Consider the following 14,924-nt stretch of genomic DNA (forward strand, 5'->3'; position numbering starts at 1 on the left):
GCTTCCTGGATCCACATCTCCGATTCCCCCAGCCTGCATCCCTCTGCACCTCCCACCTCACAGATATCTAACAGCGTGTTACCCTTGTTTCCGAGTAAGGAGAATTCACAGTGTTCAGTAGTGATCAGGTACAAAAGCCGTTTAAGTCTACAGTCTCCTAAGTGCTGCTGCCTTTGACGTAGTGCCTACGCGGGGCTCAGTGCGAGCAGCTGGAGGAAGAGGGAGTTTAGAACAGCAGACAGATCAGATCGCAAAGGCACGGTTAGACTAGGTGGACACGGGGTGTGTTTGCTTTAGAAGATAGTGGTCTCATACTTAGTGCTGAGGGTCCGCTTGGAGTCCTGTTTGGGGTCCACGACCCAGGAGACACTGGCATGAGACTGGGAGTCTTGGTCCACTTCAGGAGGCTCCAGCTAGAAAATAAAGAAAGAAAGAGCATGTTAGGTCACCCGTGCTTCTGGGACAGAACGAGTGGGGATTCAAAGCACAGAGAGGCTGCTGCTCTGCCTAACGCCCATCCCAAAAACGTGCACATGTGCGGGGAAGCAGCTCTCACTGGGGAGGCATTCGAGTCCTTCACAGCCAAAACGTGTCTAGCCACGGACCAGCACCCAGGACCCTGAGATGACTTCCTGAGTTAGGCCTGCAAGCCCCTATTACCATTAGTGACAGCTTCACTTCATCTCACAAACAAGCATGAAAAATTCAGGGCTATAAAGATGGTACTATAAAAAAAGAGGCAAAGGGAGAGAGAGGGAGACAGCTCCTGGCAGGTGAGCTCCCACATGATTTACTCTCCTGACCAAGCAAGGCTCTTTCATCTTGTCCTCCTAAATCAGGATCCTACAGGAAGGTTAACAACTCCAGAAAGAGCAACGCAGTTAGTTGAGAGCTGCCACTCTACATCAGCGGGGACAGATATGAGCGGTTTGTCCCTGGGATTCATCTGAGCCCATGGCACGGCCCTGGAACGAGTGGGGAGGGAAGACAGCAGCGAGGCAGGACACGGGACCACAGCAGGAGACGTGGGAAGCGGGGAGGCAGGCGGGCCAGAGGCAGCTGGGGCAGCCCGGGTCGGTTCGTAATGGAAGATGGCAGGAAGAAGGGTAAAGACCTTAGCTCCGGGACTAACAGACTGCAGCGGCAGGTAGGAGGGGCGGTGTGTTGTACAGGTGTGACAGTAACAACAGCGAGTGTCGGGAGGGAGCGGCACCTGAGCGGGGGGAGCAAGCAGAACACAGACAAAAGGAGACATTAAAGGAAGGCAATGGCTTATGCAGCAGTCCCTGCTCCTCAGCAGCTCCAGTCTTAGCTGGTTTTGGCTACAGGGGCACTCCCGTGCTGCAAACCGCAGGTTACCTACTGATCTTACTGTGGCTCTGCAGGGTTTGCACGTGGAAGCTGTGCTGGACCCAGCAGGGCACTTAACCCCCATCCCACCCAGGCTATTTCCACCTCTGCTTGCCCTCACCCTACCAGGGAAGCCCTTACACCGCAGCAGTGCTGCCAGCAGAGCCACGGACACTGCAACATCAGCGGCGCCTGAAGCTACAGGCATCGTGTCTGCATCTGGGCTCCCCCCACCACGAAGGGGGAGGTTTAAGCGTGTGGTGCCCAAGAGAAATCCCAGCTTGGACCACGCAGATCGCACCCGGAAGCCTGCCAGCCCGCACATACGTACTGCAGATTTCCTCATGCCGGCTCGCGGTTTAGGCACCGGTTTGGAAGATTTTGTTTCGATCATTTCTCCTGCTGCAGCACCCAGAGGCTTCGCTCTCTGGGCTTGGAGCGCCAGCTGGTAGGCGACCTCGAACGCCTGCCCCAACGTGAGGATGATCTCGTACGTCAGGTTCTTCGGAGAGACCACAGAAAACACAAAGCCGTTAGATGCATACCTCGCCCTGCGCAGAGTCCATGCACTCAGCACCTTGCTCTGGAGATGCAGACCTCGGCGGAGCCCATCGCCTTTCCGTTAGCAGGTCGCATCCTGCTGTATCCCTGGCAAAGCCGCTCTGCACACATGGGGCAGCGCTGAGCTCCTGCCCCGTGGGGGAGCTGGCACCAAGCCGCCTCCACGCTCGCACAGCCCCGGCCGGTGGGACCACCTGCGAGCTGCTACAGCCCCGTAAGCATCGCAGTTTAGCAGCGTTTTGCATTGTAAAGCCCAAATGTCTTGTACAGCCGATTCTGCCCAAGAATAAAAGCAAGTTATGCTTCCACACTCTCAGCGAATTAAAAGGCTGTTAAATCAGCCTATTACGCTCGACATAATTGAGAGCGTATTAGGGTTTTGTTCACAGCATATTCCCCAGGAGGGAAAAACTCCTGCCCTGCTTTATTCAGCACTGGAGACTGCAGTAATAAAGCCAGACAAATACTATCTTTGTCAACAGAGCTCCAAAGTAAAAGCATTTTGAGCCAAGACCCTGAAAGGAATATTTTAGGGTAGAAACAGGTAAAAGAGCCCTAGAACGGACCAGATCCTGTTCTATGACTCGCTGATAAAGCTGAGTGATGAAATAAGTGGACTGCAAAGGACTGCAGCGTGCTGGGAGATGAGATGCGATAACCCACTCACCACATCCACAGTGCTGAAGACGTGGCAGTAGTGGTGGCTGGTCTGCAGGTCCTTGGTGATGTAGGCGAACGTGCAGAGATCCTCGGGGTCCTGAGCAGCGCAGGAGATGTTCCGGATCTCGTGCTCAGCAATGACATTCTGCCGGGGTCAACCACAAGCACCCGTCACCCTTCTCGGGATGGCAAATACACCCCCAGCAAACGGTGGTCGTGGCAAGTGTGTACTGGGGGCAGGGAGCAAAACAGGTACTGGCGGAGGGGGGTGTTCTCCCAGCCAGACCAATCCTAGCTCCCTCCCACAGTAGGAATAAATGGCAACATGGTCCACAAGCAGCCAGTTTGCCAAGCCTTCGGCATTCAGATAACCATCACCACCTTGGTGTTCTCCTGCAATCCTCAGAAGCTGGGCTCCTCAGGATCAGCCGTGGCTTCTGGAGCCACTAGGTATGACCTGCAGCCCCCAGGCAGGTGGGATGCAGATCTTGTCCCTCCAGACACCAGCTTCAAGGCATTTGAAGCTCACCTTGTTAGAGGCATCGATGAACTTCACCCCCTTGTATGTGATGGACAGTATTATGGTCGGGATCTTCTTCATATGCTCTGTGGATTTCTTCAGAAACAAGAACATTCAAGTGACCGGTTGTGAATAAATGCTCCCTTCCTCACCACCTCCCCAGCCCACCCCAGAGGCACACAAAGGCAGGCCTTGGGGGTCTTGGACCAGGAGGAGGAAAGCCTGCTCTTGGTGGAAGCAGAGGGGAAGGGACGGGGATCTGAAGCGAACCCAGCACCTCCTTCCCCAGCGAGAACGCCCGTTCTCCCACTGCACAGACCTCCCAACTATGGGGAAAAGTGCTGGGGAGGGGCAGTTCACCAGCCACAGCGGCACAGCCTGTGACGTGCCCTGGGGCAGCCTGCAGGGTTTGGGGAACCATGGCATTACCGAGATCCCCCCATTTCCCTCTCCACATCATCCACCACAGGCTGTGAGCGAATCCCCTGTCCCCATGGCCTCCGTACCCTCATCTTGGCACAGGCGTCCTGCGTAGACTCTGTCCCTCGGAGGTCTTTGATCAACATGGAGCCCAAGTACTGTTTGGAAGAGGGAGAGATGTTAAAGGCTTCAAGCAGGAAACCCTGCCAAACCCAAGGCAATGCCACGGCCCCCCGAGCGGCCTGCAGCCGTGGCTGGGGAGGGACAGGTCACCCAGAGAGGGGGAGGAAGCGTGACAACTCTACATGCAACAACCTGACCCCAGAGCCTCCTCATCCTCACCACCCCCAGAAGCCAAAAGCCACTTACGTTGGCCTCGTACCCGCAGGACTCGAAGATGAGCTTCTCCGGCTGGTGCTGCCAGTTTTGGACTGGGGCGTACGGGGCAGCTAGGCTGGGGGGGCGCAGGGTCAGCTTTGACTCCCGACGGTCCTCCTGGAAGGGAAGAAACACGGATGTGAAGCCACAACAGGTCCAACCTGGATTGAAACACAGATCCCAGGAGGGCTCTTTGGGTTGATGCAATTGAGGGTCACGATGGCCAAATCCCACAGGGGCTGGGAAGAGGCGGCACGCTGTGGGTGAAGATGCCAGTGCTGATGGAAGTGTGGGTCATCCATTTTCAAGGTGAGTCTGAGGCATAAACGAGCTGCTGGCTCTAATGCTGGAGGGAAGCTGTGCCTGACCGGCTCTCTGGCTCTCCACGCATCGTCTTGACTCCTCGCTGGCTCCAGAGAAGGGGGAGTCTGCACAGTCCCCCCTGCAGAGGGGCCCCCAGGACACAGAAAAGCACCCACTGACCTGTGCTTTGTAGCGCTCAGCTCTGGAATAGGGAGCAACCTCGGTGCCACGGTCATGTTGCCTCTTCCCGGTGTCCCCGGAGGGCAGCAGGAGATCGGCAGATCTGCCCGTGCAGGAGTCGTTCTGGCTCAGGGGCGACGATGTCTGGGACATCAAGTCCTGACACTGAAAGAGGCAGACACCAATAACCATCCCGGTCAGCCTGTGCCGCAGCCGTGCCCACCCCTCGCACCCCGACACAAAGGGTGCAACGAACAGAGCTAACGGGGTCAGCTCCTGCTCTGCAGGCTCCTGCCTCAGTGCCATCAATCACACCATTTATTTTCCGCATGATACCCTTGATTTGCTCTAGGACAGTTTCAGGCAGGTATGCAGCCCTGCCAAGCACACCTCCGCCTCCCGTGAGCTCATCCCGGGAGGGCAGGAGACACACTGAGCTGCGGGCAGGGTGTTTATAGAGGAAGAGGATCTGCTAAAGCACTAAGCAAAGCACTCAAAGCCGCTGACCATCAGCCACCCCAGGAGAAAAGCCCTGGGAGCCCAGCGAGAGATCAGCCCAGACGCCTGACAGCCTGGCTCTTACTGCAGGCAAGATTCGCTGCCTGTACGTGCCAACCGGCCCGGCAGACAATGCGGGAAGCTCACAGCTGCAACACGCATTAGTCCTATTCAACGGACTTGCTTAATTTGCCATTGACGTCCTTCCGCTCCCCACGCCGGAGCCAGGCGCTGGATCGCACCAGCTGTAGCACCAGGAAATGCTGCAAATGGCCCATTTTCTTACACAGCCTCCCCGTCCAGCATATCAATCAGTTGATGCTGCACCAAAGGACTCCTCTCCCTGACCAACAACGCTGCCTTCAGTCTCATCAGTCTCAAGAGGAGACTTCAGAGAATTGCAGATCCTCAGCTGGCTGCTGCCTGTCCGGCCTTTCGTCGTCTGAAAAGGGGGTGGTTGAGCAGCAGGGCGAAGGTGTAGGGTTTGTACGTGGCACCCTCCCAGCTCTCAAGCACTCGCTCCTGGTGCAGTACCAGCGTGAACCCTCTCTTTTTTTACACCTGAACCCCAGTTCCTAAAAAATCCAGTGTGAGCAAGCAGGGCACAGCAGCCCAACTTACTTCAGCTAAGACTGTTTTGGTTGAAAAGCCTTAGGAATCCAAGGCAAGAGGGAAGAGCTCTGCAGCAGGGCAAGGACCAGATGTTTGGGATGGGGAAACTCTCATCACTCCCAATTCCTGCTCCAGGAAGCTGATTTGCAAACACTGGGAGGAAGCAGCACGACACGCTCGCCCTCTGTGGCACGCCGCCCTGCTCCCGAGATCACAGGTTAGCTGCAAGCTCAATGGGTTTTGCCAAACTCAGCTCTCAAATGTCGGTTTTCAGGAAGAACGGCGAATGCGACGGCTCCCCTCCCAGCCAACCCCGATAACGAAGGGCCTGACATCCTCAGGCTACCACTCCCGCAGCAAAAAATCAACATCCACAAATCACGTCGAGTGCTATTTGGCAGCGAGAGCAAGAGCTCTAGAGAAGCCCAGCCGGCCCAGGGAGACAGATCTCAGACTCCCAACCGGCACAATCAAAACACAGGTCCCAGCTGCATCCCATCTCACCAGCTGAGCCATGTCACATTCCTGCCTGCGGGAAGGCTGCCTTACATCTGGCCAGGAAACAAGGGGAAGAAAGTCAGCTCAGTATTCCCTTTCGGTGCAGGGCACAGAGGTGGGAGTAGCACCCTGCTACCCGTTCAGTGCAGGCACCCAACTTGCATGGAGGCACCTGATCTGAAGGAGCTGCCTGATGTTTCCCATGGGGCAGCATCCAGAATTTGACCTGCGAGGGCTGAATGTTATCTTCCCCCACTCATTTCAATAGCAGGGTCGTGCCTGTGCGAGTATTTGCTGCTTGGGTCGCTGGAGTTAATAAGGTGAAAAGCTGAACGGATACAACTGGCCACGTTAAGATTTCTCCCAGCACTGATGTGTTCACACACTTCAGCTTTGTTTTGCACAGGGAAGATGGAGTTTGACCCGCAAAGAAGAAAGCTGAGAGTTGGTAAACTTGTCCACCACTCCAGCTAGAGCGCGTACCTCCAAACAAACGATGACGTTTGTTGTTGCGGGGCCCAGCCATAGCAGAATTCGTACCAAATTTGTAATTTGTTTTTATTCTGCCCAAGTGTTCCAGGTGCTCTGGCCAAGTCAGAGCCAGCCTGGCTGTTACATTTCCCAAGTTGTGCTTGACCATGCTCAGAATGGGAGTATTGGGCTCTGCATCATCTCCAGCAGCAGCCAAGGTGCATCCATGGGAACTGTTTAACACAAAACACTCCCTCCTCCACACAGCCAGATGTGCAGTTGTCTCAATGCTTCAAGAACTTTCTTCCCAAACCACTAAGTATCTAAGAACCAGGAGCAACCCAAGCTTCCAGGTCAAATCGATTTGTTTTAAAAAGAAACAAGCCATTTAAGTTTTACCCTTTCCTTTTTTAAAAAAGCAATGCAGTTTTCCAAGATCGCTCTCTATGCTCATTAGTCTCAATACTTACCTTCAAAGGAGTTTTAACTTAGATATTGACATTGTAGGGTTTTTTCCCCCCCTTTTTTATAGATTTTGCTAGGTAGAATTTCCTGTGCATGAAAGCAGCAGAGTAAGGCTGAACGTGTCTCCCTCTCTGAGCCTGGACACCCATCCAGGACCTGAGCTCTCAGTAAACAGCCTCTACAGATCTCTGAGTCCCCCAGAGGTGACAGCTGCTAATCAGAAAGGGGACAATTATTCCTGATAGACCCAGGTTTAGCTCTTTGAAAGAAAGGGAGGAAAGTGAAGGAGAGCCAGGACAGAAGAAAGCACCCCGGCCACAGCCGAGCACGCTCTGCACAGACATATCAGCCAGGCAGGGAACACAAACAGTGACTCACTCTCAGCTGCGAGAACCGCGGCGGTTTTGCTGGTGGCTCCTCATACGGTCTGTCTGCCAGGGAGGCGATGAAAAAAAAATTTCAACACCTGCAGGGAGAGACCATGGCCACTGTAGGCTTTCCTGCCCTCGGCAGGAAGCAAAGCTTCCCCTCTTCGAGCAGCGCTGTTCCCGCTGAACACGACTCCCGGCAAGTCACAGCCCTGGAGGGAACGTGGGCAGGATCTCACTGCCACGGCAAGAGAAAGGCAATACTCACGTTTACTATTTCAAGCTCCCAGAGGTTTTTCACAGTGTCAATAGAGCTGTAGCCACTCGAGAGGAAGGACTGAACATAATCCTGCAGCCCCAAAGAGTCGAGCCATGCGGGAACCGAAGGCTGGCTGTTCCCATCGCAGCCCAGGGGTTTCAACTGTAAAAGCACAAGAAAAGGGTTAAAAGCCCCAGCGGGCTGGGATCCCAAGGCATCCAGAGTCAATTAAAATCAGTTTAAAGGCCATCAGCATCTCCATTAGCAGCTTTAAAGTAAAAAATCACTGTATAAACAGGGAATGCACTTGGGATCAAGAGTGGCAGGAGGGACAGCCACCCTCTCCCCAGCACGGAGTCATCCCATCCACATAGCTTGGCGGACCAATATACTCCTCCTCCTCCTCCTCCCTGCTATTCCCAAAACCCTTCCCACAGCCCCTCGACCCTTCTGTGGGTCACAAGGACGTGGCTTTTGTTTCCTCTGCTTTCACAGACGTGGTGAGCAATGCCCTGACCCTGCTTCATGTGAGGGGTGTCGGTGCTGACCTTCGGGAGGGAGCGAGCAGCCTGGAGGAGCTTCCGACGGTGCTGCGGGTCACCGATCCCGATGTCCCGAAGGTCCTGGTCTTCCATGACATTACAGCCCTGCAGGAACAGGAAGGAGCGACATGGGAGCAGAGGGCAACAGAAGCCACATCAGGTGCAGGAGCAGAGATCACGCGCGTTACAGCACCCTCCTGACCTCCCGGCATGTCCCCACAGCAGGAGGAAGAGGAGGAGGAGGAAGGCTCTGCCCCACATGCCGACCTTGGGCACCGAGAGGGCTGACACGAGAGGGGCTGTGGCACACATGGCATCGGTGGGGCAGAGCACTGCCATCCCCTCCCTCCCGCAGCCTACTCTGCGGCATCCTCTTCCAGCCATTAGATTTCAGGCCATCGCTTACAGCAACCTTTGATGCGCAGATGCTTTAATCACTGTGTAACAACGCCCAGGTAAACCCCAGCCCCCCTCCACGCGTGGTGCCTGAGAAGGGGCACTCGGCTCTGCTCAGCCTCCCTCCACGGAAAGAAATCTGAATTTCTTTCCATGAGAGCAGGCAACCTGGCGAAGGTCAGACTTGTCCTCCGTCCCCCGGGCAGGGAGGCAGCCCACCCGGTGACAGCAGAGATACTGTGGTCGCCGCACACCGCTCTGTTAAAGCCCATTTTCTGCCCCTCTTCCCTCTGCAGAGCAAGAGCGGACGCATGCAGAGCGCACTGACATTACCCCCCCACTTAAAAGCCTCCATCACAGCCTGCTTCCCTGCCCCTCGTACCTGGGGAGAGCTCAGCGGGAAGCCCGGACGCATCTACCCATGGCTGGAAGAGCCACGCTGCTGTTTGACCGAGGGCTTCGGCTCGAGCCCAGACCCCCCCCTCCCCAGACCTGCCTCCCTCTGCTCTCAGGAGAGTCACAGCTGAAGGTCTGAGCTGACAGCGCTTCGCTGTTCCACATTTTGGTTTTATAAGAGAAACCTAATTAAAATTGGCTGTCGGGCAATATGCGGCTGCAGGGGCATGCAGGCTGTGGGAACAGCGGGCTGAACGGCCGGGGCTTCAGGAGGGAAAGGCGAGGGGAAGATCGCCAATTATCTTCTTTAAAGGGCAGCAAATGTTTTATATTCCTTCCCACCCTGCGCCTTCTGTAGTATTTCAGCACGTACGTTTTGTTAAGTACTACCTGCTTTAAATACAACAGCCAAACGTGAAAGCAGTGAGCTGCTCTCTGAGCAGCCAACCCACCTGAGCATGCCCTGCAAGGGCAGAGAAGGAGGAACAGCTCTTCCCACTGTCCCTTCCACTCTCAGATGCTCCTGGACAAGCACACGGGCCCGTTTGCAGCCAGGGCAGCTCACGGGGAAAGCTTGCCTTCGGCGATGGCTTTATGAGAGTCATCGGGTGCATTTCATGGAGCCAGACGCCAGTCTTGCAGCCAAACGCTGGCCGGCTCGCTCCCAGCAATGCCGGCATCCGCTTTGCTCCTGACTTGCTTGGTTTGTGCCTGGTCTACGACAGCACCAAGCCCGGGCAGCATCGCGCCCACCACTTCCACGGCCTGGTGCGATAACTGCTGGGCAGGATGCCAGAGCTGCTCTTCCCCTCGGCCGCAGAGAAAACCATTCAGAGAAACAGAGAATTAACCCTACAGATAAGAGATGCCCGAAGCAACGTCGCTGGGAGAGCTGCCCTCAGAGGCCAGACTGCAGAGAAACAATTACTTAACAAATGACAGTGGCAAATTAAAGCAGCGGGTGGCGGGGAAGCAGGGCCCTGCAGACACTCCGTGACCGTCAGCACCCACAGCACCGAGGCGGAGGCTCCGCTGCCTCCATCCTCCCTTGGCAGGCAGGGATGCCCGACGCCCTCAATTCCTGGCAGGCCGTGGGGGGACCGAGACCGCAGATCTGGAGCAGACAGCCGCAGTACAAAAGCATTTGTCTAAGAGTTGTTTAAAGAGCAGAAAGAGCCGGGACTAAAGACCCTGCAGCCGATTAGGGTGGTTCGCTCCCTGTTTTCCAAAAGGTCAGTTTATACCAGCAGGCTGAAAAAACCCGCTGCCAGCTGGAAAGAGCTACTGCCACTGCTCGAGACAGCACCGTGGGTGGGCGGCAGCTCTGCAGGGGCACCGATACCTGCCTCGCCTTTCTTGGATTGCACCCCACATCCTGCAAGCAAGGCCACGTGAAACCCCTGGCTCTCACCTGAGTGGTAATGCTACACACACAAAGCTCTGTGCAAGGATGTAACTATGTCATATAAGCTGTTCTGTGCTCCCCTCAATTGCACAAGATAAACTAAAAAAAAAAAAAAAGCTTTTTTGTTGGTTGAAGGCTCCAAGGGTGCCCATTTGGTGCAAGAGCAGCAGCAGGCTCCGTTGCATTGAGAGCAAAGCCCTTACGTGAGTAAAGCAGAGAGGCTGCCACTGTCAGAGGCAGTGGCCGCACTGGCTTGTTAGCAGCAGCATCCCACCAAAAAAAAAGAAAACATCCCTCCCCTTTCTTGCTCACAAATTTTAAGCCAAAGAGTCACATTTGATATGCATACCTGTAACAGCGGGAGATTGTGCGCTCAGCTCAGGGGAAGAGGGAAAGGATTACAGGCAGCTTAACTCCCCTGACATGCACCTTACCTAGCACAAACGTTTTTGCATGCTACAGCTCTGCTACAGGGATTGCTAGAAGATCCTTGCGAGGCAGCATATATGCAAGGAATTCATCTCCTAGAGGGAGATGGCTTTTAAAGGGCTTTTTTAAATGGACAGAAGAGGGCTAGAGCAAGTGATGGGATTTCTCTTGTAAGCCTGGAGAGCAAAGTATTACTGCCCTACCTGGGGGAGGCAAAGGGAAGCACAGGAAGGGACTGACTCACCAAAATCCCTGCAGCAGGTTAACGTCACACCTCGGGTACCTGAAACCTACAGTTCCCGACACCTCAGCCCGCTCTGCTCCCCCGACCTGCCCGTCTTGGTGCTCTGCTGCTTAATTCCGCTGTAAAGAGCTGGGTGCCAGAGCTGCAGCAGGCGCGGGGGCTCGAGCAGGATGCTAGCAAGGGCACGGTTCCCAGCAAACCCTTCACGCACCAACCAGGACAGCAAGAACGGTCCGCAGCCAAATGAGCTGTGACCATGGTGATGTGTAATTTTCACGTATAAAAATTAAACAAGCTTGCTGATCCTATTTACATTTTTACTCATGCATATTTTCCAACGTTGAGACTTTCTGGTGCTAATCCACTTTAGCACAGCAATGCCTGGCTAGCACAGCCACGTTCCCTCACCAGCAGCACGGGGCTGGCAGCTCACGCTCTCCTAGGATGCCTGTTTTATGCGGACACGGCCAGTGCCAGGCCCAAGACAAGGCAATAGGTGTTCTCCCACTTTTGGCATCTCAAATTCAAGGAAAATTGCTTGCTATGTAGCAAGGATACAAGCTCGTTAAAGACTGTAAAGCCTACAGCTTTCTCCAATGCTCCTTATTTTTACGTGTCGCATTAAATTCCCTCAGTGCCAGTCCGTATTCTCAGGGTACTTAACAAGGATAGACAAAGCATAGCAGCTCCGAACAAATCATTACAGTCTATTGTGCATGAGCCTCCGCTTAGAGAAACGTCCTTTAAACCCATCCAGATTTCACCTCCTATGAAAAAAAAATAATCCGCTACTAAAATAGATAATTAAATGCAAACACACTGGAGATCTTTTAACCTTTGCCAAGCGAACAGATGAGCAGACTTTGAACCTGTTTGCATTTAACACGCTGTTCAGACAAAAGCCAAGGGGCAGAGATGCTTTGCCTGGGCCACCACTGCCACCTGCCTCCGAGCCACGCTCCTCCGGCGCAGCAATTGCCGCAGGTTTGGTTAGCGCCCTGCCCACTGCTCGGGCTCCTGCGCCTGCAAAACCACCTCTCTGCTCAACCAGCAACTAATGACTTGGCACTAAAAGCCCCCTAAGCCAGGAGGGTTCCCAGCCACGGAGACCCAGCTGGGGTCTGCCGCGGCTTTCGTCCTTCTCTGCCTCTCCCGGCATCTCACTTGCTTCTCGCCGCCAGCCCCATCCTTCCTGACCTCCGCACCACGGGCTCACGCTGGGCACTGGGCTGCTGAAGGGTCTTAGGTCTGTCCCTGAACCAGGCAAGAGCCATTTCGTTGCTGTACCGAGGAGGGGATGACCGCAGACACGTCCACACCCAGCAGCTCACGGAGGAAAAGGGAACAAGGCATTCATCATCGAGATGAAACAAAGCCTCTTCGTTACAAAGGGCTGCTCAAAGGGAGATTGCCTTGATGCAGGGCTGCAAAATTTCAGAAAAGCTGCTCTAAGGGTTTGTGAGGGTTTTTTGGGGGAGTTTGGTTTTGATTTTTAAACAATATGCCAACACAGGTTTTTGTTTGCTCGGTTTTAGTTTTTTTTTTTCTTGGGGTTTTTTGTTGTTTTATTTTTTTTAAACAAAGGTCCCCTTTGGCGCTGACACAGGTCGGCACCCAGGTCAAAAGATGCCATTTCCCAAGCGCCCCGCTGAAGGCTGCAGAGCAGCCCTGGCAGTCTGAGCCCAGGCTCGTGGTCAGCCCCTCTCCGGGTCCTCCCAGGACGGATTCAGCAAATGCCCGAGGTGGGGGAGAGGAAAGCTCCCAAGGACTCGCTCTGCCGTTAGCTGGATCCTCTATGATCCTCCAGCAGCAGCCTCAGAAACGCCAATTAGAATCAAAAAGACTTTCCAAAGACCTATTTCAGACTTTATTCGTTGCGACAAGTGCTTTTTACCTTGCGTGTTTCTCCCGGCTGCGGGGCTGAGCGGAGCGAGCGCAGCTCAGGGCTGCACCCGGGCCAGAGCTCTCGCTTTCACCCACGCCGGGGAAGTGGGGGACAGCCCCGTTCATCCCAGCACCTCACCATTTTCTCCTCGCTTCCATCAGGAACGAGCTCTCAGCATTTCCTGCACTGCGGGTGGCTTGTTCAGGGTTTGTTCCTAGAACACACACCCTTGTGTTAATCCAGATATTAGTATCACACCATGCACACACGTTAATTAGTCTTGGTAGAAAAACCTTTGGCAATTTTTTATGCCCAGAAGAGCTGGGATGATCCCTAAAAAAATCCACCAGGAAGCAGAGGCTGAACTTTTTTTTTGCAATGGACACAGGAGCACAATTTCCTCCCTAAGCTTCAGCTGCACACACGTGCATTAGGTGGAGGAAGGGAGTATTTCTCCAGTGCAAGTGCATCTACAATGCGGTGAAATGCATCACCCAGATGAGTCCTCCTCCGCTCCCACTAGCAATCCAAAGAGCCTGAACGATCAGCCCAGCCGCAGACATCTGAAATTGGGCAAGGTGAATCCCACTCCCCGGCTCCAAACTGGCAGAGACTGGTTGCCAGACAGTCTGGAGGGGCTTTCATCCCCCAACCTGGCCTTCAGCTTCCTCAGAGCTGAACAGAGCTTCCTCCAAGGAATGGCACAAATACACACGACCATGAGAAGCACCTCTGAACCCCGTCTCTGCCCTCTGCATTGCCCCGAAGGAGGGCAGAGATCTGCCCGTGACCCACGTCCTCGTCTGGGCTGCCCCAAAGGATGCTGGTGCAGCCGACCCGCCTGCAGAAACACAAGCTTTTAGAGAAAGGGTCTGCTTTAGTCATGCTTCACATCTTGCACTGTAATTAAACAGCCTGCAAAGGCTCCAGGTTTCTCATTAAAGGGAAAAAAAAGCACAGTCAGAGGTTACATTGTAGGAAGGTAGCGTCCCCTCCTGCTAGTTAGGTGACCCCGAAGGCAAGCGTGCCAAAATCAGAGCTGCTGAAATCTGCCAGCATTCCTCCTCCAGCAGGGCACTCTGCAGGCACTTAACTACCCAATTTTCAGATGCTGCTTCTTGCACAGAGCCTGGCTTCAGTCCATCCTCTCTTTCCAGCTAAGGAAGGGCCCGAGGCAAAGAAAGTTTCGTATAGGACGCGTACTCTTATCCAGCCAGCAATGCAGTTTAATGAATCCCGACTGTCTCACTAAGCTCACGCTAACGCAAGTGCTGTCTCTGTTACTAAACCCTGTATTAAAGACAGGCGACGGACTGCAGGGAAGACGGGGACCAGAATGTGTTTGCTATTAAAAGCAACAGATGCAAAACCCAAACACAGCTTTTCCAGACTACAAAGGCTTCTGCGAACATCTATAGCAGAGTGCCTTCAGCTGGATGAGCCAAAGCATCCATTTTTTCTTAGATTAATGCATACAAAGCTCTTTTTCTTTTTCCCCTCAGTACATTCAAGACAATTTGCATCTTGTCAAGGATTTTGCTGCCACTGCTATTGCTTTACTTTTGGCAACCAAAAGCCTGGATGTGGGAGGTGGAGACGCATCCAGCTGACCACAGATCTAGCCTAAACAGGGATAATACACAGCAAGTCCTGAAAACAGAGGTTGCACCTTCCTTAGCCTCAACACCACTTGGATTTCTCCTTTCAGATGAAAAAAGGATCAGGAACCTTCATTTTGGTCATCTTGGTACCGGCTAGCTGCAGCTTTCAGGAACGTAATGCAAGCAGGCAGTACAGGATTTGCAGTCCAGGATACAGCGGCTCGATAACATACTCAGCAAGGGGATTTGGCAAGCCCCGGATGGCTCTGCCTGAGCTTGGTTACTCCCGCTGCCAGACTTGTAAAAAGCCACCAGGCTTCATGGCCCCGCAGCCGCAGGCAGCATCCTGAGGATAAGGGAAGGCAGCGAAATTCAGAAAGATGAGCTATAGCGAACGTATTCCTGGGAGCCGACAAAGCTACCGCAGCCAGCAACGAGCTCCTCGTCCCCAAATCTATTAGCAGTTAATGACGAAGCCCCCTC

The 14,924-nt window shown here is 54.0% G+C and overlaps 1 protein-coding gene across 1 annotated transcript in view; it reads right to left on the reverse strand.

The window, feature by feature from the left end:
• Positions 1-293: 293 nt before the first annotated feature.
• Positions 294-14,924, reverse strand: part of LOC104074954 (ankyrin repeat and SAM domain-containing protein 1A-like) — a 66,422-nt gene continuing 51,791 nt past the window's right edge. The window contains 10 exon segments of the mRNA XM_009575268.1: positions 294-413; positions 1,682-1,852; positions 2,579-2,716; positions 3,101-3,187; positions 3,598-3,669; positions 3,881-4,006; positions 4,373-4,537; positions 7,295-7,382; positions 7,533-7,705; positions 8,092-8,190. Of these exon segments, the coding sequence (XP_009573563.1) occupies positions 294-413; positions 1,682-1,852; positions 2,579-2,716; positions 3,101-3,187; positions 3,598-3,669; positions 3,881-4,006; positions 4,373-4,537; positions 7,295-7,382; positions 7,533-7,705; positions 8,092-8,190 (1,239 nt within the window).

This window comes from Fulmarus glacialis, unplaced genomic scaffold (assembly GCF_000690835.1).
Source record: "Fulmarus glacialis isolate BGI_N327 unplaced genomic scaffold, ASM69083v1 scaffold18723, whole genome shotgun sequence".
Classification (NCBI taxonomy): Eukaryota; Metazoa; Chordata; class Aves; order Procellariiformes; family Procellariidae; genus Fulmarus; species Fulmarus glacialis.